This window comes from Athene cunicularia (assembly GCF_003259725.1).
Source record: "Athene cunicularia isolate RWA chromosome 2 unlocalized genomic scaffold, athCun1 chr2_part2, whole genome shotgun sequence".
Classification (NCBI taxonomy): Eukaryota; Metazoa; Chordata; class Aves; order Strigiformes; family Strigidae; genus Athene; species Athene cunicularia.
The window spans coordinates 10526854-10553936 of NW_020799096.1; the positions used below are offsets into that span (position 1 = coordinate 10526854).

A 27083-nucleotide genomic window follows, 5' to 3' on the forward strand; every position below is an offset into this window, starting at 1 on the left:
TGTCTCAGTTTAACAGGGACTGCCTAATCCCGACAGGGCTTCTTTTTATATTTAAGATAATAAATCCACCTTTTACTGAAAACTAAGCCTCTGAGACTAGACTTAGCCTTAGTAAGTGAGGAGCAGAGGATTATAAGAGCAAGCGAACTTTTGAGGAGAGATTTAGGGCAATTTTGACAACTCTGAAGGAATGATCAGTAGGAGTGGAAGTATTTTAAAGGGAAAGGGCATCCAATAAACAAACAAGAGCAGTAATATTGACAGGAAAAAGGAATAGGTGGATGATGGAGACTAGGACACCTCTTGGAAGCTTTCAACTGTCAATACCTCCAGCAATTCATCAGCAGACCCTACTAGATTTTATAGTATTTCCTCTCATTTCAGGTTAGTAAGGAGGTGTAGGGTGTTTTCAAGGGCTGAGGAATTGTGGAGACAGTATAGAATATTGCTGAAAAGAATAATGTTCAGCTGATAAATTAATTTTTGAGTTAATTTACAAAACTGATTCGGTAACTGAGCTAACTCGGGCCTTTGGTAGAGAAATCATTTTCTGTGGACTGGCTTTTTCTCTTGAGAGGGATAAAGCTCCATGGCAGAGTTGTTCTTTGGCAAAACTCAAACTTCTCATGATTTTCCTTTGAATGAGGAGTGGTCTTTGTGGTGTCTGGGGATGGGCTACATCCTGTCCCTCTCCCACAAACATCCCTCCCACGTGGCACACATTGATGCTTGCAGGCCGTGGTGCAAGGAACAAACCAGAATTGCTTCTCCTGTTGCCTGGCTCCGATTGTCCTACTCTGGGGGCCTTGCCTTGGGGCAGCTGTACTTTCTGCACCCGTGATGGTTACAGCAGTGGATCTGAGCATACAACTGGGGACCGTCTTATTTATATCAATGCAGTGGAAGGCTGTAACACAGCTATGGCAATATGGACATACCAAGCCTGGTGTAAAGGGAATACAAGGCTATTTTGTTCTTGATCCATGAAAATTGTTGAGTACTTTGGTAATTGCTGTGGACGTTAATATTTCTGACCACCTTTAGACATCTCATGTCTTGGAATCTTTACCAGTCTAACTGCCATTTATACCAACTGAAAGGAGAATTTAAACTCTTTACTTCCTGACTTTAGCATCGTAGCTTCATTACCTGATCCAGTGAGCTGCTACTCCTAATTACTGAGATGAAAATATAACAATGACATTTATTTATAATTGGGGATTAACTGGACAACAGCTGCTCCTGACCTGTGTGCTGTGCTACGTAGCTAGGTCAGCAGGACAGAATTAAACTGTCTCCTTTATTCCACAACAAGCTAATCTACAAGAATACAATGCAAACAGCCCTTATAACTACATATTATGTACAAATGCCAGTTGGATAACATTCAGGTTAATTTATATCCCTGCCTTCCCTGTACTTATAGTGCTTTCTGTTCATCTGCAGAGGCAATGGTACCAAGCCAGTGAATGTCTGCATCTGTTTTGGAAATGTCTCAAAGGTGACTCAGGAATAAAAGACCAATCTTCAGATGGGTTAAGATTTTAGGACTCTGAAGTGAAAGACATGGCACCAACAGTGTTATTGGAAAGAATGGCTCTCAGCCAAAGAAAGCCCAACTAGGGTCTAAGTGGCATTTTTGCACATGAAGATACTTATTTTGCAAGTTTTATACTTGTTAAAGGCATTTTCTTAATATTTTCAATCTGAAAAAGATCTGGGAAAAAGCGGGAGGGGGGAGTTAGGAAAAAAGAATACGTTGTTCCCCTGGTGCTTCTAGAGCAATTTCTCAAGCAGTGAAGGCCCCCCTAAGACTTTTTGCTGTCAGATCTGCTTTATGAATGAAACCTTTGACATTCATCAGTCTCCGCCTCAAACACTGCCTGATGAATGACTCCACCTTCTGCCACTGGTTTGAATTGGGGTTGCCTTCTTGCCAGTTTGCATCTGTATGTGGGCAGTTTGATTGAAAATTTAATTAGAAATAGTAGTTGTGTGAAACTGAGAGGAATCTTTAATATCTACATGGTTCTTTCCAAATACATATTCAGTCATCTTAGTAATCATTTGACCTTGAAAGCAATACGAATATCCAGACTACCTACATAAGGTTGTATTTTGTTCCTCCTTCTGTTCTCTCTAATACTTTTAGTTTAATTAAATAGATTCTTTTAAACCATAGTTTCCCAATGTAGGAAATCAGTTACCACGTACTTGTCAACCTATGGTGAGATTTCCCACTGTGAGGTCTGAATGTTGTCATACAGGCTAGTACCTGAAGTTATATTTTATTAGCTACATGAGTTGATAAAAATAATAATAAAAAAACCCAAACAACAAAAAACAAAAAAAAAACAAACCTTTTCTTTATTCTAGCTCTCAATGTTCCATGCAAACTGTAGCTAAAAATCTCCAGGGGAGAGGAGAATTAAGATTTGAATAATTGGTGAGAACTGCATGTTTTAGCTATTGTGATATCCTTAGCTTTTGCTGTCTTCTCAGTGAGTAAATGAGTTAGCTGCTGAGCTGTTAAAAGTCCTGGGGAGAAAATTACAATGTGAAAATTCAATCTGGACTTGCAGTTTTTCAGTCCCACAAGCTCATCCAGGTTTTTTTGCTGCCAGAAGAAAACAACTGCCGCTCCCAGGTGCAACAACAGGGTCGCTTGCTCAGCTGCACTGACACCTCAAGTAATTCTCTTAAATTTGCAGAAGTTCGTTTAGGGGTATAGTTGTAAATTAAACCCCAGAATGGGCATCAGAGTCCCTCGTGGAGGCACTGAAGGACTCTGAATCCTGTTCTACTCCTCGTGGAGTGCTGTGAAATAAAAGGGACACATGTATGTGGGAGCAGCGTGCGTTTTCACCGTGTGAGCAGAAATGTCCACCTGGTTGCCTGATGAAGAGCAAGCTGTGGGGTTGGACAGCACGGTGGCAGATTAACTGTGCTGGCACTGTGCTTCTTGTCAATGAACTGTGTGTCCCTTGTGCCTCCTGAGGGAGGAGTGCTGAGAAGCCACCTGGAAGTGAGAAGTGCTTGAGCCGCTTGGGAGCATAATCTCTTTGGTTTTCATTTGCGAAGTCACATTTGAAAGTTGGGAAGGCCTTTACAATCCTAAAGCTATTTGTCTTTCAAAAAACAAATCAAAATTTGTTTTTCCTCTTGCGTATCTGTAGGCATCAGGGTAAGCAATTCAGGCCTGCGTTTTTGAGAGTCTTCACAGCTTTTCCTGTTCTCACATTCTGCTCCCACCTGGGGCACCTCATGGTTGTTTTTTGGATCTACCAAATGGCAGATCACAGCACCATAATCTGTGGCCAGGGTCCCAACTCTTAATGTTTCATAATCTTTTGTCACAGCTGCACTGATTTAGCTTATTTTATTACCGGTGTTAAAACAGCAATACAAATTGTGCATTAAAACACTGGCATTCCTTTACTATTTTCTTACATAGGCACTGGAGTTACAGAGAGCAGAACTGTGGCTCTGCGGGCAAAGGTTGATATTTTCCCTGGGCCTCAGCAGCACTGCAAAACAAAGTGTTAGGGAAAAACTTGACCATGAGAAGCACCTTCAGGTATATTATGGAGCAGCTGAAAATTTCCATGGCATTATCCAGTTAAAACTGCAAGATGTGAATGCTGCTTTTACTTAAACAGGCACTTTTCAGATCCCGCATCCATACAGTGCATACCTGCTGTGTCCTGGCTGTACGTAGGCACATATCAACCCAGTTCACATCCTGGTTTACTGTGGAAAAAACCTCATGCCTGTAGGATGTGCTTTAGCAAGTCACCAGATCCAGGCAAGCGAGTGATTGGAATTTTGGCACATACTAGCAATTCGTATCTATTTGCAGTTACAGACCGAGAGAGAAGCTGGCTGAAAGTATCTTTCCTTCTTGCATCAGACAAGTAGGTGGGTCCTAAGGGGATGACTGAAGGAGAAGCTGATTTCGTTTCTTCTGTGCCTGGATACAGTTATCAAAATGGGTTTCCCTTACTTAATGTATTTATCTGAATATCAATGCATGTGGCAAAAAGAAGTGCTGTGAGTCCAATATCATGGTCTTGCTTATGTTCATCATCTAATCTAAATCTTTAGAAGCCAGTGGAAATACACGAAGATGAGGCCTTGTGTTACTGTGCTGTTTTCTGAAAATGTTTTAATGTAGTAATTGTCAGAGCAGTTAATCTGTGTAGATCTACATCTTTGCCCTGACCAAGGTCAGAACAAAGTGACTCAGTGAAACCTGTCAGTGAGCAGCTGTGCAATCTTGCTGTCCTGAGGAAGTTTTCATTTTGTCTGCATGTGAGCGTTTGGTATGTCTGACAGGGAGGGTTTCTCTGTCCTCACTCTTCTTCTTCCTAATGTAGCTAAAGGATGCTGATTGGGTACTCTAAGGTCTGTGTCGTAAGTGCTGTTCAGAAAGGTTGGGGGTTTGACTGATTTAAGTCACAGGAACCAAACTCTATATTTCACTCTGTCAAAGTGGAAGATTGAAGCAGGAGATGTCCTGTCGTGTCAGCCAACCTGGAATGAACCACTCACAATTTAACTGCTTGCCAGCCTCTTGCCTGTGAGCTGCAACTGATCGTGTGGCTTCTCCCTGGCAGTTCTAATCTAAAATAATTCTCTTTTTTTAGCGGAAACAAAGATCTGCTTCAAATACTACCATGGCGTGAGTGGGGCGCTACGAGCCACAACTCCGAGTGTCACAGTGAAAAACAATGCAGCTCCCGTAAGTTATGGCAACCTTTATTTTTTTTTTCCATGTATGTTCGCTGTTGTCACTGTGTTGTGCCTTACTTTCCTTGCCCACTTTGTGTACTTTTGTATGAAAACCGAACATAATATTTGCTCTTCGGTGCACTGTGATACAGAGAAATGGTAGTCTTTCTATTAAGATGTGAGTTTGTACACCAAGAAAATGCAGATTCGGGTCTCAATCTGTCAGAGATAACCTCTCTGATATGGGGCAAGCCCCATGTCCTAGCTGTGTCCTGTTCTGTAAAGTTATCTTCTCTCTGCTGGATGTTGGAAGGCTTGGGTGATACCTCTAGAGGATTTGGGAATCTTGGGTGGTAAATACAGTAAGTGTCCAGATAAAGAATAAGACTTTCCTATTTTAAGGTGCTTTTTTCAAAACCAAGGCGTGAACATTTTCACAGCAGTGCTTCCCAATTCCAGCAACAGCTACACAGTGACACACTCCCATCAGTGGTAAAAAGTGGGCATTCAGGAACTTATCCATCAAAGGATTGAACATCATTTTTGACAGATTGAGGCTTCATTGAGAGCAATTTTGATTTGCTAGAGCTTAGCAAAGCTTTGTGGCTCAAATGGCTCTAAAAACCTGTGTATCTTGCCTGGCTTTGGAAAATTTTATCACCTTGAGAGTGAGACATTTTTTTAGAAGCCTGCAGAGAGACTTGCTGACCTCCAAACCTTGTCTGGCCTTACTGACAGTGTTTCACTGCCTGCCAGGCTTGTCTTGGCAGAGATCTGCATGAGCTGGGGAGTTTCAGTCCAACCAGCATCAGAAAAGGACTAGCTCAGGTGCTGTTTTGTCTGGAAGATGAATTCAGGAAAGAACTGTCTTACCTGTGGATGTATACAGGTTTCGGTGGACATCAATGAAGCTTAAATTTTTAAAGTTTGGGGTTTTTTTTTTTTCAGTTTTAAGTTACTATTTCTAGAAGGGCTGAAAAGTCTCCCATGCACCAGGTCCAGGAGGGATTAACTTTTTCATCCTTGACCTATGTAAAGACTATGTGTTTCTCTTTGCCCTCTTTTGATGCACACAGTAGCTGCAAACTGGATGCCGAGTAGGGGCTGATGGCATGTCTTTTAGGAATAAAAAGCGTTCATGTCTCCATGGCCTTTCTGACATGCTCACAGTGAAGCCATTCATCAGTTTCAGAGCCTGGAGAGTTTCCTTCAGATGTCTTCAGATTCAGATGAGGATTATGATGTGGCCTTGGATGAGAACTTCATAAAGTGGGATGCTGAAAAGTTCTTTTTAGCCTGTAGTGAGTGGTGTCTTGTTGGCTCAGGACTTGGTGTTCATTTCCCAGTTATCAATCTGGGAGACAATCTATGTCATTGATTTAGTCCCAGGCTTCTCTGAAAGGTAAGCCAGCCAACCAAGGGAATAAATACCAGTAGGCTGAGAGATTAGAATTTTTTTTTTTTTTTTTTTTTTTCCACAATTCACACCCATGTTTTAGATCTGAGTTTGAACCAATTAAGCAAACTTTTCAGGTGTAGTATGGAAGGCTTACTCTCATTATGAAGTATCAGCAATATGTTTTAAATGTTTTAAGTTAATAGAAAAAGGTCTGAGGACCTGTGCCTTTGTAATATGCAAATATTTAATCTCTCCAAGTTGTTCAGTTGAGTCCTTTATATGTGTGTGTGTGTGTATATATATATATATATATATATATATATATATATGGGGAAATAAAGCAACCATTCACTTTCAGTTGAGCAGGAGTTGCATTTAAAAGAAAGTCGTCTTCATGCAGTTCTCATACTCATGGTCTTCATAGAGATCAGATGAGAACCACTAGTTACGACCTTTAGCTGAGTATACTGTACATGACTAAAAATAAAATGATTAAAAGTGGTATCAGATAACAGTTTTCTGTTTGAGAACCAAACCAGTGTCCTTGGAAACAGCAGTCTCTTCACATCATTGACTAATTTTTCCTGCCTTTCTGAGTTGCAGAATAGTCAGTGTGGTTTTTGACAGTTTCCTTTGCAGACCAGAGAGGCCAGCAGTGTTGTAGGTGCAGTATCAGTTTCTCTGTTGTTTTCTCTTCATTGTTTTGCTGTGTGACATAAATATTCGGTGCATTGTCAGGCAAATACCAAGAAGTGAAGACAACAAAAGCAAAGGAATAGCAACAAAGGTTATGCAATATGAACCTGGATGGACCCTGCTGTGTGAGTGCAAGATAAGAAAAAGTGCTATAGACTTGAAAACTCGTTTAGAGAATATTGGGCTGATTCTTGCCTGTGTGAAGGCTTTCAGCTAAGTACGATCCTCCAAGCTCCGTTCCCAGCTGGAACCCTCAGATGGCTTTATCTGGCTTGCTGCAGTACATGACCAACCTTTATTACTGAAGTATTTGAATGTTTCGCAGCATCCTGCACCATTGTCAAGTGGTGTTACTCTCACTGCACAGATGGGGAAGGGGATAACAAGGGATTTGCCCAGCCCTAGCCTTTTCTTAGTTCTTGTGTGCTTCTGCACTGGCTGCTCCTGGAGCACTGGTAACACCATGCAAAATGCAGACGTTATCCTTAGAACTGCAAACGTGCATAGGCACTCACCTTTTGACAAGGAGAAAGCATTCAAGAAAACCCAAAATAAACTCCTGTATCTATCTTAAAATATATTTTTTCTAAATAACGGATTGGAACAACGATCACAAAATTCTTGTCTAAAAGAAGCGTCAGGTATTCTGGTTTGTACTTCGCTACACTCATCCATCATCAGTCAGAGAGTAAATGCACAGCTTTCCTTATCTGTGTTGCCAGGTCCCTCCCCATCCCTTTGCAGTGGTTCTGCAGTGAAGTGTACTGGGTGGACAGCCCCATCTCCTTTTTTTTTTTTTTTTTTTCATGTGTCTTGAATCATAATCTGAGCATAACTGAGCAGGGAAGCAGTAACGTGTTCGTTTTCCCCTGTTCCTCTGTCTGATCAGTGAAGGGCCGTGACAGTGTAGTGCCAAGCTGATAGCTCATCCAAGGTCCCTGAGACTTCTTACCCTAGTGAGACTTGACACACGGCCTTTCATGATCAAATTGGTTGCATCAAATTCCTCAGCTGTTTTCATTGCTCCAGTGCTTCCGAGCACTGCCTCAGGGTCCCAGGCATGGCATTTCTCACAGGACCAGCAAAAGCTGTGTCCTCCGACTGCTGTGGTCTGGGTGCAGAGGGAACCTTCAGCTCCTAGGGCAGGTTCTTGCAATCCTCTCTGCTGGAAGAGGGAATGCTGTGGTCTGTGCTTGGGAATTTTCCATCTTTTGTAGTCAGTAGGAGTTTTAGCAGGGGCTGTGGGACCTTAGTGTGTTAGAAATAATAGCTTTGCAGAGAGAGAATCTCAACAGGGATCCTGCTGTGGGTATAGGGGCTGAAGTTTTTTGAAAACTGGTTGACTTGAGCCAAAAGCAGCTTTGCCATTCTAGTGACAGCATCACAAATTCACCCTGAAGCTTCAGCTGTCAGTAGGGGGACAGAGGTAACGAGGCTTTGTGTATTTGACACAAGCAAACCTTTCTGTTTGGGAAAAAGACCTAGAGCAGGTGCCCTTTGAGAGGCAGCATTTGGGGACAGGTGACCTTCTGGGGACAGTGTTTTCACTGCTAGCACAGACTCATCTGCAGCTGATGCCAGAGCCACCCAAGGGGGCCCTGTCCCAGCCTCTGGGCGTGTGGTACCTCCCGCGGCGGGGGCAGCAGCTGGCACATGGGCTGCTCTGTGTGTGTCCCCTCCTGTCTGACAATAAGACCTGTAAACACGGATAACCAGCAGTATCCTAACACTACAATTTAAAAAAACAACAACCCCCCCACACACACAACTTCATTGTTTGTCTGACTGCAGTCGCTGCAATTGAAAGGGAAAAGAAGCTGCAGGTAGTCATGCTGGGGGCCATAAGCCTTGCCATTCTTGTTCAGGCAATGATGAGACCATCTTTAACTGGCAGTTAAAAGGATTCCTGCCTCCAAAGGGGACAAATGTTGCTGTGTTCATCGGATGTCTTTGGTGCTTTAGACTGAGTAGCATCTCACGTTTCTTGTATTATGAACGTTCTGCTCCATTTGAGTTCATCTCCTTACACTGTAACGCAGATATTAGAGCTGCCTTGCCTGCTGATTAGGATGCCCTGCAGTTCGTTTGTCGGTGAAAAATCCCGTCATATTTTATCGCCTGTGAATCGTCAAGCTTGACTATCTGGGAATGAAGGGCTTTGCCCAATTTGTACGTGGCAGGAGCGTAAATGTGAATTTGGGGCAGCAGATAGGCCTGGGGGTAGTGGCAGTAAAACAGAGCACCTGCAATTCTGGAAAAAAGGAACTCCTGGCTGGCTGCTTTTTTTCTGGACTAGTGACATCCTAAAAGCAGTGTTGCTTATGCACAGTACTTTATATTACTAAAGCATAAGCATTACCATATTATGGATGAGAAAACAGCGTTCTCAGTAGAAAAGAATGGTTTTACAACATCTGGAACATTCCTCTATTTGTTACTCTTCATTTATTCATAGTGTTGTCACCACTAATTCATCTTTACATCAGACATTGTTGTAGACAAACAGTACAAGTTACAGCAATTAATTCTAGCAATAGAAAAGTGTTATCTTGCTAGTGCGAAAATGATTTAACCTGAACGTGGCTCTTTTTCAGTGAAATAAAGCTGGCATGAGAACAGCATACAGAATGAAGAAGAACCTTTTCCCATAAGAGTTTATAGCCTAAAAAGATAAATTGGATACATCACAATTAAAAGACAGTAAGTGGAGAATCAATGGTTTAGCCTCAGGACAAATGTCTTCAGTAAATTGGGGGCATTCACTCACTGTGTATTAGATGCAAAGAACCACGGTTGATCGAACCTCCAGAGCTTTCGTGCCACAGTTCCTGTCTCATAGATCATGATGGCACTCGTCAAATACACTTAGCATCGTGGGGAAAGCTATGTAAATTGGAGCTAATTATTGAAAGAGACCTTCTCTGTGTTGTGTTTCTGTGGAAATGCTGCCTCAGCTGGGTTTCCCGCAGCAGGAGTTACTGCTTGATAAGCTGCTGCCATTTGGTGGTGACTGATCATTCCTGAGGACTTCCTGCTGTAAATATTTGCATTCTGTGCTGTCACGTCAGAGCGTGGGCTGCCGAGGAGCGTTTCATAATGAAGCGTTCTGCCTCATTTCCATGGATGTGCTGCAAGCCGGGATTTTATGAGTGTGCACATACAAGTAGCTGTATCTCTCATTTTTTCCAAAGGCTGAATTTAAAAATCTCAGCTTTTTCGCTTCGTGTCTTATTCTGTGATAGGTGAGTTTTAAAACTGTCTGTGTTTCTGGGGCATTGCTATGTAATAAGCAATCTGATTTTGAGAGCATAAGATAATTATACTTCAAGAGACAGAGGATAAAGAGAGAGCAGAAACTTCTAGTGGCTTCTGCAGTGTTCAGCATTTGAGGTTAAAAAAAAAAAGTTTATGGAAAAGACAACATCAGGCTGCTGCAGTTAATCATGGCACAGAATACAAGCCAGGTACATCTTTAACAAGTGTAAGTGGTGTACCTTGAAAGGCTCAGCATTTCCAGGGAGGAAAGCAGCACTAGCATGGAAGCTATGGGTGTGTTTAGGTGACTGGGTATTTGTCAGGAGTGAAGAATAAAATCCCCTTTCCTTATCTTGAGACGGGAAGTAGCCAGTGCTCCCCCAACTTGCAGCTGCCTTTGCATGCAAGGTAAGAAGTAGCATCGTAGTACCACCTGTATTCAACCCTCCCTGTCTGTGTCTCCTCCTATTTTGATTACCTGCAAAGGAGATGGAGTCATTCAGGAATGAAAAGGTTGAGGCAGAATGAGCAGGGGAGACGACTGGAAGTACTCACTCAGCTGGAAGGAAGCATAGACTCCAGCAGTCAAATACAAAGTGCTCTCATGCCAGGGTACAGTCCTTTTCCAATACGAAAGGGCATCTAACAGAAATATGTATGCTAAGAAACAACTGCTGAAAGAGAGTGGGTTCCAGTGATTAACCATTTGAGTGAATTCTGAAAGAAGTAGCTTATCCATAAACTACTGTGGGAGGAAGGTGGTCTGTGTAGTCTTCTGATCTGTTAGAAATATCTGCCCATTTTTGGTTTTCTCCTGATGCAGTCTTTCTTTCACAACAGCAGCAATGCTGTCCACATCCCACTTGCCTTATGTGCTCATGTTGCCACTGGTGTAGGCTAACATCATGAAGTGGTATAACAGGAGAACATAAGTCTTTGGATTTAAAGAAACTATTACATCAATTGGGAGTTGCTTCAGTATTTTAACAGAAAGTTCTCTACATCATTGGTTTTCTGTAGGCAAGGAGCAATTTGGTCATTTGTGTAAAAAAGAACATGATGGTGTCTGGAGTTAAGAAGGCGTAATGGCTCAGTAAGCTCATCAGAGGTAGAAGGAAGTGTAGTAGTACCTCTTAGTAGGGAATTGGCAAAGATTTTACAACGTGCATAGGAAACGTTAGCACTTCCATGTTACAGAGTCCTGTGTGCGCTCATTGTATGCTTGTTTTGAAACGCTCTAGAGAGGTGAAGTTAAAAAAGAGCAAGGAAAGGATTAGGAGTAGTAATACAGAAAGGTTTTCATTAATACTCTCTTGTTTTCAACATCATCTATTGTAGTATTACCTAAAGCCTTATTGTAAGATTGGGCTGCAGGGCAGTATGTGCTCGACGGATACCCTAGCCACTATATGAGCTACAGCTAACATACATTCAGAGGGAAGGGTTTCCTGGCAGAATTTGAGCCCCCATAACTACAAAATACAAGAGAATGATTTTTTTACTGTGAGAACAACTCTCGGCACATTTGTTACAGCTGACAAAATGTCATTAATTCATTTTTTCACTTCTGTTTTGCTTCATTATAAAACCATGGTAGTGCTTTAGAGCCTGATTTGGCGATACTCAGTTATGTTCAAGCATACTTACTCACATGAGCAGCCTCCTAATAGTTGCACAGTTGAGCCCTTAGTTCAGGGTAATTACATTTTTGGTTATGCTTTTCTATACCCTAATTAGCACTGATTCAAAGAATTTGAAGGTTAATGACATGTCCAAATTATTTCTTATTGCCACCTCAGTAACACGAGCACTTTTTCAGTATCCAGATACATAAAGACTATTGTATTTACACTGCAATTACCCTGTCATGTAGCGAGCACTCCATTTATATGAATTAGTGGAGTCGGAAAGCGTAACCAGGGTGTAATTGGTCTCTGACTGCAGCGTAACTATAGTCACTGTGTTATAAATAATAACCTTTTCCTTCCTTTTCTTTCCTCTACTCACAGTTTAAATTGGGATGGTTGGCAAGAGATTTTCTTTAAATATTAAGAAAACTTATTTGCACTGAAGGGCTCTTCTGAGTGCAGTTCAATAATACTGGCTTTTACAGTCCTGATTTAGTAACAGTGCAGAACATGTGCTTAAACCCCACTGCCTTTACTGGAAATGTTTAAAGATTTTCTTCCAAATTGGCATAATCTTTCAAAACAGTATAGAACTAGCAAGTAGAGTCACTTCAATCAGCACTTTCACTATTACAGATTTCAGATATGTCAATAGCTAAAACTACTTTTATTACCTACATCGACTTTTTCAGCTTGGTGTGTCTCAAACTCCTATCACCACCTGTTCATAGATTTACATCACTTATGAGAGGTAAGTGCTCAGAATTTATTATCTAACAAGGACAAACTGAGCAGGGGAGGTGCAAACAGTTTTCTTTGTGAACCTCAGCATTGATTTTCTGAGCAGCAGCTTGTAACTCTCAACATTGCAGGTATGTTCTTTTTTATTGTCCCAAGCCAGGAGGAATATCTCTGCTTTTCAGCACACAGCTGTTTGAATATTTAAATGTTACTTAACATTGCAGTCTTCGTAATTTTCTGATCTTTCTGTAAGAAAGACGGAGGTGTTAGGTATCTGATCTTTGTAATGAAAATTTAAATACAAGCACCTAAGATTAAGCTTGGTGCCAAAAATCATGAGGGATCGGAAAAGACTTTTAATGCAAGAAATTGGCACAAAATACTTTTCAGTGCTTTTTCTGCACTAAATCACCTGCATATTTCACATTTCACGTATTTCTGTTAGATGCCCTTTTACACATCTGGGAGAGAAGAGAGCCCCCCATGTGGTGTGAGCGTGCTGCGGGTCAGCAGGGCAGCACAGTGCTTTTCTCAAACACAGTACTTGTCATCAGGGAGGAAATTCAGCACGCTTGCCATGCTGCTTTGGAATGATCAACACCAGTGTTGTGTTAAGCAGCAACTCCGCACATATGGCTGAGGCATTGGAAGCCAGTGCCCTTTTGCATCCTGTGGTGAATCCAGGTAATACACCATGAAAGAACTAGTCCTATATATTAATGTATCCCTGGCAGAGTACCCGCACCTGAGGCAGAGGAAGGCTGTGTACCTATCGTATAGGCAGGGCGGCTGGGCTGCCTGTCCTGTCCAGTGCACCGCACAAGCGGAACGTGAGTGGTCTGAAGTGGAAGTTGTAGGACTCCTGTCGTTGTCTTCTTTAGTCCTCTTTTACCAGTGCAGGCATGCTTAAGCACCTGGTAGCTTCACACACAAAGCACAGCTGTAGGCATAGCTGCAATGGATTTAAACGGGGAAGAAATGACATAAGGAAAAGTTGCCCTCTATTAATTTATTAACCAAATAATTGTTTTAAGTCTTTATCCATCAGACTTTTTTCCTACAGTGCTAGCCTGAATGTGCAGGGTTGCAGTCAGAAAGCAGAGCAGGGACAGGACAAAGAGCAGGGTTAAGGCCACCATTTGCACATGTCCCATTAAAATGTTGCCAACTTCATGCCCTCTCATGGACTCTTAATTAAGCAACGCTAATTGTGGAGCCAATGAGCCATCCCTGGGTATCACTGGCCACAGCCTATTCTTCAGTTTGCAGATTGGTTACACCAATTCAGGCTTCTCCCTGTTGCCCTAGTTTCTTTACACGTGCTGTTTCAAAGAAAACACTTGGGTCAAATTTAACCTTACTGGGCATCTGATCCTGTATGAACTTCTAAATGTAGATTTAGAGTGGTTTAATTAGCAGATTTGCAGTGCAGCACAGAGTTGAAGAAATAAAAAGCATGACAGATGGCAGCTGGAGTGATTTTATTTCAGCAACACCAAGAAGATCATTACACAAGCCATTTATTTGTTAATGGGTTCAATACGTGTCTGGTATTTCCTAGCCACTTGCTTTCTGAATGTCTCTTGTTATGGTCACATAATAGCCATATTAATAGTCTGTACATCATATTACTCTCTTCTGTAGTTTAGTAAATTACAGAAAGTTCAGTGACTGTTCAGCACACTGCACTAAGTATAATCATTTATGACTTTTACGTTCTTATGTACTCCCTCCTGCATCTGGTCAGATTCATGAAAAACAGTGCGGTTCCTGAAATTATAGAGTGGGTCTGAGGGCAGGTGTTTTAGTCTTGTTGAAGGAGGAAGGAAGGAAGTATTTAGACCTTTGGAGCACACTTTCGAGGTGAAGGACTTCTGAATGAAGCACCTCCTTGTTTATCTCTTCTAGGAGCTGCCTGGTGCAATAGGGCATGAATCTGATTGTGGGTGAACACCAGATAAATTACTAGAGGTAGTTTAGGCTACTTGATACACCTTTCCAGCATGTATCAGCTCAGAAGTTGCTTTACAAAATAGATTATTTCTGTCCTTTCCCTCTGTATTTATCACTTTGATTTGTTACTGCCAATTTTGTGCGTATTGACCTAGGTCTCACTGGGTGCTCTAGTGGCCTGCTAATGGATTAAAAAAGAGAACATTGTGTTCTAGCCATTTTTTTGTGTGTGTTTAACTGTTATTTAGTAAAAGCATCGTTTTATATACTTGGCACAATCTTGATTTTAAAAAACACACTTTTTGATCAGGAAAAAAAGAAACAGGAATGCTGCCAGGGTGGATCCTCTCCAGCATCCACCTAGTCCAACACCCAGGACTGTGGAAGCTGAAAGAATCCTGCAGTGCATGGGCATGAAATCCTCTAGGTCAAATTGGGTATATCTGCAGTGCTGCCTGATGAGGCATAAAGAGGAAAGGGCCAGGGTTTGGGGTTTTGTGCTGCATTTTGTTTCCAGGACTGCTTATTCACATCATGACTTTACTGGCCATAACATTTTCACCAGCTGCTCTTTGTTGATGTGCAGTGCGTAGGCATAGCGGGTAGCTGTTGGAAAAACTTGTCTCCCTGTTGCAGGTGGGGTAGTTGTTGACTGCAAGTCATTGCAGCAGGGAAATAATTCTGGGCTTATCAATTGTATGCTTTCTGCATCCACACAGTAACAAATTTTCCCCTTTAATTAGGCCTTTCAGGAAAATATCCTTGCTTTCCTCAGTTTTGAATTTACTATTGTTCAATTTTGTCTTCTCCCATGTTCCAGGATTAGTGGAATTAAGAAGCTCTTGATCTGTGCACCAGTTAGCATTGCTTAGAGCCTCACCGTGTTTCCTTTTACTGAATTTCTTCTAAGGTGCTTTAAAAGCATGTGTATCAGGTGATGCATGATTCTGATCTGCATCTTCTCTCGTACACATTTCAATACAAAATGAGATTCTTCTTGAAGTCATGAGCAGTCATTTTCCAGACATCTGATATCCTCCAGTACTCAAGAATTGAGAAAGTTTTTTGTGTGTTTATATAACAATGTAAAAAGAGAGCGGAGATTTTGAGTGTGGGTGACAACCCAACCATGTGATCTTGTGTAGAATTGCAGCTGAGGTAGAAGACTTTTGAAGCAGAAATGGTGTTAATTAGCTAAGAAGTCTGGATCAGCTGGGAGGAGATGTACCAATTGCTGCATCTTGTGGACTCCATGATCTAGCAAGTGATTTCCAGTCCGGAGTTTCTGGGAGGACTTTGCACTTTCATCAAGACAAGAAGCCTGGTCATTAAAATCAAACTGACATATTTTAAGACGCGCTGAGTTAATGCATGATTTCTAACTGTTCAGATTCTAATTTGGTTAATTATGATCCATCTTTAGTACCTGCAGTTTCAAATGAGTTTAGCCTTTTTTTGTGTTTTGTCCAGGCTTGTTATGTAGCACTGCTGTTGGACATCTCTGTGTTTCATTTCAAGTGTCGGTGGCAATGTCACCTCTCAGGTGTATGCTAAGAATTAATGTTTTCTGAAAGGGTTAGAAATTCTGAAATGGAAGTTGTTGTTGTAGTCTTTAATCTGCTATTAATTCCTATTAGCTGATGAGACAAAGCAGAGGATTTAGGAGCAGGTATTAGCCATGCTGAAGAGCACAGTGGCCAGGTTTCTGACTGATGTGTCCATCCAGGAAAATTAGCATACTAAGCCATGGTATTTAGATTAGAATAAAGAAGCAATGACTCATGTTGAGGAAGGAATGCAAATATTAGCTGAGGCAACTGTTTGTATGGATAAGCCTTCCAAAGAAGTTGAATAAATTTTAAAAGGTGTACAGGGAAAAACATGAACTCACTGCTTATTCAAAGCAATGAATAAAATCCCAAATGACTCTTAAGAGATTACAATGAACAAGGCAAAATATGCAGATGGGAGCTAGAGCAGTCAAGAACTTGTTTGGTAAAACCCTTGCGATAACTCTGTGGTGATACGAAAATACAACATCAGGAAAACTTGGTAAATGCAGCGGCTTATGGACTTATTTTTAAATTATCTGTTATGATTGTAAGAGATCAGAGGTTTCTGAAGCAATGTTAGGATATCAGAGACTCGTCTTATTTCATGAAGATGGTATTTTGTGTAACGGTAGCTGCTGCTGGGTCTCAGACATGCTGCCAGGTGAAAAGGGAAGAGGAAGCTTAATCCACAGGGGGAAATGCTTAAAAAGGTGTGGCTACAGTTTTTAAGTCTATTGGTATAGGTCATGATAATCTGAAAAGCAGATCCACTGAAGTAACAGAGATCTTCCTGCCTATTCAGTGGGTCTTTCTCTCAAAGCCTAGGTGAGCTATTGCACAAATACAGGCTAGATACAATTTGCCTGTCGTTCATGCTGTGTTTCTTTGCCTGGCCATTTTAAATTACTTATTTTGCTTTAAGGCATGCTGCTTTGGACAGCTGCTTTGGAGTATAATGCAAATAACTTCTAGGAGTTGAGTAAAATTTTGTTATTTTGCAGAAAAGAGCATGGAGATTTATCTGAGGTCTCTGTCTAGGGACTCTTGATGCACTGACCAAGCTGTCCTGTGCTCTGTGTTGCAGATGGAACTATTGCCTGCAGGTTTACAGATGTGAGGGAAGTGTTTAGGACACATGATGAAAAATGAACTGAATATCTCAGTGGTGAATTTGCTGTGCCAAAGGAAAGTATAATTTCACAAAGCTTTGATGTATAGTTGAGAACACTGATACATTCTTAGGTAGACGCACAGATTATAATGTCTCTGAACCACCCACAAATGAAACACAAGTTTTATTGGAATCACATATTCTTAAGCTAAAGGGTGCTGCGTTCCCAGTGGCCAGCTGGAAAGCTGACCCAGTGGGAGGAAAGCAGGAAAATAGGTGCAAGTCCTCTTCTTGTGTCCACACATCTGTATCACTTGTATCTGAATGCAAGCCAAGGTATGAACTTAATAAACTGAGGTGGGCATGACCAGTCTCTCAGCAACTTGCAGCGAATTTCAGCAACAGGCATTCCCTAATGTGCTGTTTTCAAGCACTGGGAGGATTTCTTTACTTCAGAGCAGCAGCCAGACAGCCAGACACACAAAGGAAAGAAAAGAGGTCATAAAATATGGCAAAGCCAGATCTGCAGCCTGCACTGAACCTGTCTGTGTGCAGTCCTGCGATGGAGTTTCATCTCTACTGGAGCTGATGGATACCATTGACTTTAGCCTTGATTGGATTTTCACTAACCAAGGATTTTTCAGCAGCCAGTGTAGAGAAAAATAAATTACTTTTCCTAAAATGTCTTCCTTTTGTTTCCTTGTCTGCTTTCTTTAGTCCTGGGAAGAAAGGGGGGTGAGAGGAAGATTTGGGGAGAGAACATTATTACTGTAATTTCACAATGCATTACCCTTTATAGAATTGACTGGTACTTAAAATCTGTCCTGAAATAACTCATACCCTCAGATAACCTATAGAAAATGGCAGACATGACTGCGGAGATGACTGTGAGGTGAAGTTGCACACATTTACAGTGTGTGGATTTGTAGGTCATTTTGAATGCTTGTGGCATAACTCACAGGTTGTTTCAGTGGAAATACGCTAAGTAGGTGGAAAGAGAAGAGCAGGAGGTGACTGAAATCTAAAAGGTTTTTCAACAACGCAGCGCACATCATGCCTGCAGGTATCTGCCCTTCGAGTGTAGTGTGCAGGAATGTTCTTGTCTGTGTATGTTCATTTGCACATGCATTCAGACCCTGTCACGATCACGTCATCCCTTCCACATAGCTGCCTTTTTATTTTGCTACTCTTATTTTTCAGTTGTGTACTTCCCATTTTTTCTCTGGATGATTCAGCTTTTAGGCTTATGTTTTATCTGAGTCTCGAGTATAGCTTGGATTGCCTGTACTTTCTCACAAAAACCCAGGTGATCCAAAAATATATCTATAATGTTGTATCGGGAAAAGGTCATGATCAGAGACAGCTAAAAAAAGAAGCATTACAGTTTATATTCATCAAGAGGCTGACTTCACGGTTATCTTTTAGGTTTACATTTCCTGGATTCTAAGAGCCTGACAGGATAATCCCATTCCCTTAATGTAGTTTTGCTGATGGAATACAGTTATATAATATGGCATACTTTTCTAAAACATGTTTGCTATAATTATTACTTGTATGAAAGATTAGGAGTAAAAGAGGTTCAAGTGGGGAAACAGATGTAGGTCAGTATGTTATATATCAGCAGATGTGCATAAGAATATTTCTTTAATAGAATTTTGAACTCTTTGTTCATTTTTAATCCTTGAATTGCTTGAGAAACATTTTCCACTTCCATTAAATATCTGGGGTTTTTTTCCCAGCTAGCTGGCTGAGTTTTCAGACAGCCACGTTTCCATCCATACTGAAAGCATGCAGCTCCTCCACACTTAATAGATCCGGTTTAAAAGCAGGCTTAAATTCTTACATCTATAAAGTCTGATGGAAAGCGACTGTATTGTTATTACACTGTTCCCTTTCTAACTCAATGGGTCTCATTTTTATTTACACTGAGGCCCCTTTTGCCCTTACGGCAATGCAGTAGGACTTTATGGTGAACAGAAGTATAAACCACGTTAATTAGACCATGTACTGTTATTCTTAGCAAAGGATCACCAGCATCGCTCCTACTACCTAACTAACTCTGCAGTTGTTAGAATTCAGTTCACAAAATGAATAACAGACTATGTTGTTTCGGATACCAACACATTTATGACCTTTTGTCTAGCACACTAGGACTGTACCTGGACTGTGATTCCAGAGGTGAAGTACTTGAGGACAAACAATATCTGTTACTATCAAGCTGATTGAGCTATATGGGAATAGTTAAGCCTAATACTGGAAAAGTCTGGAGATGCCACTAGTTGTTGGGAAACCCAGGTTTTAATAGTAGCCTATTTATTTCTCCTGTTGTTCCCAAAAGGATCTCGCCTAGTGTCACCAGCAGGCAACGCTGTTGTCAGGTTGAAACTTGCTGTTGTCAGGTTGAGTTCCAATAAAGCTGTACTGGTCATTGTTGAGGTGGTTGCTGTTGTTTGGTTTGGGTTTTTTTGAGATAGGTCTGAAAGGCAGAAAGGGAGGTTTTTTAGCACGTGGAAGATCTGGCATTTTAGAAATGAATAACTTTCCTCATAGCATCCTCTACTACCCTTTTCTTTTGTTTTCCGCTCTTCTTCTATAGAACCTTGCCTTTTCTCTTTTCCTCTTTTCTTTTTACACTTTTTCTTTCCTTTTCTAGTTCATTCCTTTCACCTTTTTTGTTAGCTGCTTCTTTTCACAGTTTTGAAGAGCTTCTTGATTAGGAGGTCCAGGCTGTCAGAAAAGCATGCTGGGCTCTGCCCCCAAGCACCCTTTAGGACCACTTGGCTGCCTCTCTGACAGCTGTTCAACAGTGGTCACTGTGTGAGCCTCAGAGTCGGGTGGATGAAGCTGCCGGGTGCTCCCAGGCATGTGAGATCTCCTGCTTTACTGTGAGGGCGAGCCATGGCTAGCCAGAGGCTCAGCTTACTGGTCTGCTGGTTTTGCAGCTGTCTCCCTCCACTGTGCAGCAGCACCCTGTGAATCTTCATGCTCTTTGGAGCTGCTACCACTGAGAGGATGCTCAGGGTTTTCACATTTCTTTTACTGTTGTGCCTTTGAGGGTGAGGAACAGAGGGGAATACTGCCAAGTCTGTCTCATGACATCCTCACTTTCGACTGAGTGATGCATCATTGATGGCGGGTCAGCACAGGCTGCTTCAGTGTCCTGCAGTTCAGGAATATATAACACTGCTGCAGGGGAACAAGATAAAATATTAATGCCATAAAGTCAGTGGCCAAACTGTTACCACTTTCAGAGGGGTTGAAAATGACTCCTAGATTCAGCAGTCATCCTTGATGTCTCGCTGTAGTTTGGCAGCACAGCCTGCCTGCAGGATGGGAGGGAGAACATCATGGGGTTTGCTCACCTCTTTGCTCACTGGTTAAGGGGGCATGATCGAAGGAGGTGGCCTGGATCAGACCTGCTTCCACGTAGCCCAAAGTTTTAGATGCTGTCCAAGAAAGTTTTTGTTTCTGCTATTCAGGAAGGAGAAGCACAAAGTGGGAGCTGCTGCTGGAAGGGCAGCCTCGTGGCAGAGCACTGGCCTCTGCTCACCATGGCTTGCAGCTCCAGCAATGGCAGCAGCTACAGCCCAGCTCTGCTCTCCTCTCCTTCTCTATCACTTGCCCGTACAGTTGCAGACAAGTGAGCATGGGGGCTGCCTGTGCAGGGGTGGAGGGAAGGGAGGGGCTGTTTGCCTGGCAGAGGGCAAGGATGTGCCTGGTGGGGATGAGGTGGGAGGAGATGTTTTGTGCAGAAGACACCTGCTTTCATGTGAGCATGTTTGGCAAGGGTGGGGGGGGGATCTTGGGAGCAAGGGACACGGAGTTTGCATGGGGGTGGGAGCCACTTCCCTTCCGTGTGAGTACGAGATGAGGACCATGTGGGTATGAACCGCTGCGTTGCCTTGGTCTGTTCCACAGAACGTTTTCCCAGGGTTGACTGAAGTGTTTGAGTGCTGCACTGATCTCCATCAAAACTGACACATGCAACACAAAACACCTCTGTTGCTAAGATATGATTTATTTATTAAGATCTACAAGAATTACATCATTATACATGCTGTAGCTAATGATTTCTCTGCAGCAACGGCACTCTTGCACTTAGTTGTCGGCCCTTTCCCCTCCTTTTAATGACTTTATGTTCAGAAGTCTTTTCCATCCAATATGCAGCAGGCCAAACCCTCCACGAGGCTTTCTGTGATGTCCAGATTGCTGTAGTGAATTCAGCTATTACTGGAGACTGGACTTTGTAAATGCTGCTTCCCCCCAGAAGTTGTTACCATACGTCAAGTTTGCTGTAACACCCCACCGCAGAAATTTTCAAGATGAGTCTGGACCCTGTTTTCTTCATCCTTCAGATTGGTCACTGACATTTCACATGAAAAGTAGCAGAGATAGAGCTGGATTTGTTTAGTTTTAAGAGAAGTCTTAGGTAGGATGTTACTGATACCTTTACCTACCAAATGGGAGGGGTGTAGGGAAAAAGGAGGCAGACTCATGGTGAAATCACAGTGCATGGTGAAATGACAGCAGGCCATAGGCACATGTTGCGACAAGGGTAGTTCTGACTAGACCTCAGGAACATATTTTTTTCTCAAGAGAGTAGTCAAAGTTTATCACAGGTTTCCTAGAGAGCTTGTGGGATCTCCATCCTTGGAGATACTCACAACTCAACTAGATAGGGCCCTGAGTAGCCAGCTCTAAGTTGGTCCTGCTTTGACTGAAGGGTCCGATGACTTCAGGAGATCTCTTCCAATATTGGTTATTCTATGGCAGTTTGATTACAATCAGTATTCCCACAACACTGGAGAAGGTGTCTGACTTTTTAAAGCCTGCTGCTATAGAAAGCAGCAAACTAAGAAAAAGAAAACATTGAATGCTGTAGCCAGCAGTAGCCAAATAGGAAAACAAAAGCATCTTTATAAAACAGAAACTTGAAAAAAACAGCCACACAAACAAACACACAACCACCACCACTCCCATCATGTGTTTACTGAGATAGGATAAAGCAATTTCTGCTGGGTCTAATGGATCTCCCAAAAGATACACAGGAGAAACATTATGAATGAGGCTGCATTAACTAAGTGACTGTAGATACTGTAAAAGGAGATCTTTTTTTTTTTTTTTTCCTTTTTTTTTCTTCTCAGCTTTACCCTTTCTGTGCCATCATAACTAAAAAAATGCTCAGGGACTGGAATGGCTGTATTAATAATTCAGCAGAACTGAGGGACATTTGAAGTAGCAGAGATATTTCTCTACATTTTAAATCAGACTATAAATCTCTGCAGTTGCCTCATTTCTGCCTAAAGTAGGTTCCAAGGTTGAAAGTAAGGGTCTGTAACTCACTTCTGGAAATAATGGTATTCATAGTGAATTGGTATTTGGGGCATTCATTTAGAAGAATGGGCATTGTTCACTGCCTTGCTGCTGCTTTTATGGTGTAAAGGGTCATTGACTCGATTCCCTTGTTCGGACTCTTTGACAGCAAGACAGATGCATTGAGTCATTCTTCAAATACAGCTTAGCTGAGGGATATGGCTGTCTCTCACACGCGTGAGCATTGCACATCTATGTACTTGTCCCATCCAAACTACATTAGAAGACTGAGGAGTTTCTGACGCTCTAATGAAGGCTTCCAGGAGGCACAGACTGCTGTCTAACACAGTTTCCTGCCTTCCAAAGACATTGTGGATGTGTCAAGAGTTTAGAGTATTTCCACTATATATGCCTTGTGTTTTGATCACTCTCATTGTTTCGTAGTATAAAGATAAAAGGCATTAGCAGCGATTTGTTAGTTCTCCGTACAAACAAATGTTTTCTTGAAAGGCTTGAATTTGAAATCTACAGGGGCGAATTTTATGCAGAATTACAGGATCCAAACAGTGCCAAATGGGCCCATCTCGCCTGTCAATGGCAGTGCTCCCAGTTATTTCAGTGGGTGTAGGGGTTAATATTTGAAAATTGACAGCAGTTGTTGCTGTCACAGTGCTTAAGCACATTAATACTCTGTGTATGGACCTGTCAGGTTTACAGGGCCAGTCCTGTCCTGCATTAGGCAGCTGCCTGATGTAAATCTGATCACAAACCCAGATTTTCTGAGAGGCTTTTTCTGGATAATGGTAACTCTGGGAAGCACAAATCTGTTTAGCAACTGCAAGGAGCGTTCCTCCCTGCTAACTCGACCAGAGTTTGCTTTGCCCATTGGGGCTGTAAACTACTGTCATCCTTTGGACGAGTTTAAACTTGCTGAGAGACTTGTGAGCTCTCAGACGGTCACTGGCATCAAATAGCAATGTGAGAGCAGTTGGTGAGATATGCTGCAGAAAGGACTCTTCCTAGAAGTTTGCTACATATAAAGAAAAAATGCCTTCTGCTTAGATGTAGTCCAGCCATCAACCCAGAAAGCACAACCCAAAGCCTATCCACATGCATGTGTGATTGTGTTTGAGTATCTGAAAATCTAAGAGTTTATTTAAATGAAGTTTCAAAGAGTGAAGGAAGATCAGAATCTCTAATCAAAGCTTCTCCTCTGCTGCCAAAGGATAGCTGAAGTTTATTAGGCAGAACTGCTGAAACCATTAAAAAGCTGAACCTAATAAAATTTTGGAAGAAAAAGATATTAGGCTCTGTGGGTGATACAGATTTGTTGCCTCAGTCCTCGATTTTGTTTTAATTAGAAGTAGTTACTCTTAACGACCCTACTCTAGCTTCTGATTATGCTGAAATAGCATTCTACCCTCCTAGGGTGGGTTGGGGAATATGAAATATCTTCATGCCAACATGGAGACTTCATACACTTGGTACATGCTGTCATTGAATGGCCTCTTGTCATAAGCCTGTTGATAATTGCCTTCTAGAGGACTTTATTGATGATAGTAAGCAGCAATTTTTTCTGGTAATTTGGATTGGCTGCCAGAGTTTGTTATCTAGAATGTGCTGAAAGAATTTGTAACATTTTCAATGGGAAGAAAACTGTTTACTCACTTCCTTGCTACCTTCTGTAAAGGTTTCTAGAGAGATGGTTTTGGAATGAAAAACTTCTCTCTTCTGGGAATAAATGAAGTAATCAATAAACACTGCTGCAAGATGAGGCAAAGGGAGCTTTCTGCAGACAGAGGGCAATTGCTGTATGCCTGCAAAAGGCAAATTCTGCCCTTAATTAGGGAATGGCATGGAGAAGGTGGTGTATTACAAGGCTAGAACGGTGCTGACTCTAACACTCGGGGAAGACTCTGCATGTGTGTGGTCGCAGTCCTGGTTCAGGGATGTGAGCTGGCTGCGGAGAGCCCGGCAGGGAGTTAGGCTGCTGCTGGGGAAACTGGCTGCCCTTTGGAAGCACCTGGGAGAAAAATACTACAGTGCCAGCACAGTGGCTTAACAAGCTAACAGGATAAGTGGAATATATGGCATTCAAGAGCTGGATAATTCTGGTAACAGAGTGAGGGTTGTAGTTGAAGCACTGCCACTAATTAGGGCTAGATTTCCAAAGTGGTGCCTGGGATTATAGCCATAATGCTGTCAGTGACAGTCATGGACCTCAGGTCTGAGTTGCTCCTTTCACAATTCGCCCCTTACATCCCAGTATGCTCTGTGTTCCCAAGGTGTGGAAGAAGTCAAGTGACAGAGAGAAAGGAAGCACTTAATCTTGTTTATTTAGTCGGGATTTGTTTGTTTGTTTGTTTGTTTTTTCCCCAAAACTATTTCTTTTTGAATTCAGCGCTTGGGAGGAAATGGGAGTATTTATCCATTTGCAGATCTGCAGAGAAATTCCCTCTCTAAAGAGAGCTGTAGAATATGAAACATGAACTTGCAATGATGTCTTGCATTCTTTTACTGTGGAAAGACACTTCACTGCTAAACTGTGGAAGATGTAAACCTTGCTTAGAGAGTGATGTAAGCGCTTGCTTAGAGAGTTGTCCCAATATTAAGAGTTCAGTGAAATCGAGAGCGCAACAGTAAAAGCCAACAGAGAACTAGGTTAGGGGAGAATGATTTTTTTGAGAAACTCTTGTTGACACCTGTGCCATGTACACACAGGTCTGTTAAAACAATAGCTCCAAGCTGATTTAAACTGACATCAGCAAAGTTGTACAGAGTGGAAACTGGTGCTCTGCCCCTGCATTGTGCTGGGCAGTTTTGGACCCCTCTTGTGTCTCAGATGAACTAAGGGATACAAACAGATGGAGAGACGGGACAAAGCATCAGCTGCTGCTTCTTTTGCTTCTGACCACTGAATTCAGGCTATTAACCTTATTTATTTTATTTTAAATCTGAGGGCAGGTTTAGTGCTCTCAAAAAAGCAGAGAACAGAGAACGGAGCTTGAAGCAAGCGTAGTGCAGACAGTTACTGTCTTTTCCCCCAGCTCTGCAGCACCATTGTCTTTAGTTCTGACACATCTAGCAATACTTTTTCTGTTTGCTGATGCACAATTTGAGACTGAGTGGAAACTATTTTTCCTTTCTTATTTGAATCAAGCAGAGGTTACAGCCTTCCCTTTTTGCAATGCTTTCGTCTACTGCTTTTCATGCTCAGAGCCGGTGTATACAAACAGCAAATACTTTGTTACTGTACTTTTGTAATTTCTAGTTTTCTTTCATTGTAGACTTCCATCTTCCATATGGGTTTGGATAGTACTGATTGACGGTTTGAACCCCAGTGAATACTCTGATATGTTCTTAGATATGCTTTTTTAAAGAGAAGCTCTTGTGAATAGATAATATGGTCCAGGCTACAGCTTTGCCAGTTTACAGGACCTGACTATTTAGCCTGCATTAAATATTACTGTAGTTACAAGATGTGCTGTCAGTGTAAATATTCTAGGTTTTAATTAGTATCTTTTAAAACTGGAACTTGATTGGATTGAGCATTAAGTCATTTCCACGATGTTCACCATATAAAGTCAACAAATACAAACAGGTAGTGCAGTACTGTTTTCAATATCACTGTATTTTCCTCTGTTTTAAATGTAAGAAACACTGACCTATGTGAGAGAATTTATAGCAGTTATGATCATTAAATGTTACCATTCTTTTGCAGCAGAAGGTACTGATAAAGAAGTGCTTTGGCTGTCAATGAAAAATAAGATTTCTTAAACCAGAAATTAAAGGAAAAAGAAATTTTCTTAGTTTTATTGAATCTCTTTGTGTGGTTGTAAGAGCCAAAAAAGCCTTTCTGGGAAGGAAAGTGTTACAGAACATTAAGACTAAGGCATAACAGTGGTTTTCTGTGCTGTGTGTGGGAAAAGGAGTAAGTGCTTGTATTTATCAGCTGTGCATGTCTAGCTGTGGTAGAAGCATTTAATAAAATTATATTTAATCCTGTTTCGTATCAGCAGGACTTTTTTAAATAATTAAGTTGGGCTGCACAATATACAAACATGCTAAAAGGGACTTAGTGGTGCAAAGCATGCTTTACCAGCATGCTGCAGCTATTACTGGTCACTGTGGTGCCTAAAAGCAGATTTTCTGATACAGCACCAGATAAACACAGTTACAACTTCTTCCAGACCTGCATTCATACTGTACATGTGTCCAAAAATATTTGCCTCATCATAACCTAGAGGTACAGGGAGGCTGAATGGGGCCACCCAAGGCGTACCCTGTAAGCTACTTTACTTTCAGGAGCAAGAGTGTTGTCCTTGTTACTCTTCTGTGTATGTAGGTAGACTGGTGAAGGGTAAGGTATTTTAGGAATTACTTTTAATTAGCTGTGAGACTCTGTTTCTTAGCTTCTGCTTAGGCAAATTTTTAGTGATGCACTTGGAATTTTGCCTCAGCAAGAGCTGATGGACTGTAGTACTCTGGGATTTCTCAAGTGGTTTGTTTTTTGTTTGGTTTTTTTTTCATAGCACATACCATGGCTAAAGAGGGAGTCTCGAGGGCTCCATTTGCTGGTGTGAAGCCTGCCTCCTTTCTCGTTCAGGGTCACGTAACTTCCCTCCAGCGTTTGCAGGAACTACTCACAAGGAAAAGTGATACTAGGACAAGACTCTATTATTTTTAGCTTTCAGTCATCTCCT

At 41.7% G+C, this 27083-nt stretch overlaps 1 protein-coding gene across 6 annotated transcripts in view; it reads left to right on the forward strand.

Moving 5' to 3' along the window:
* The window catches only part of HECW1 (HECT, C2 and WW domain containing E3 ubiquitin protein ligase 1), a 260401-nt gene that overhangs the window by 126836 nt on the left and 106482 nt on the right, over positions 1-27083 (forward strand). For all 6 annotated transcript variants that reach the window (XM_026843836.1, XM_026843834.1, XM_026843837.1 and 3 more), the window contains exon 4: positions 4647-4741. In XM_026843836.1, coding sequence (XP_026699637.1) covers positions 4647-4741 — 95 coding nt within the window. The remainder of the gene's footprint in view (positions 1-4646; positions 4742-27083) is intronic.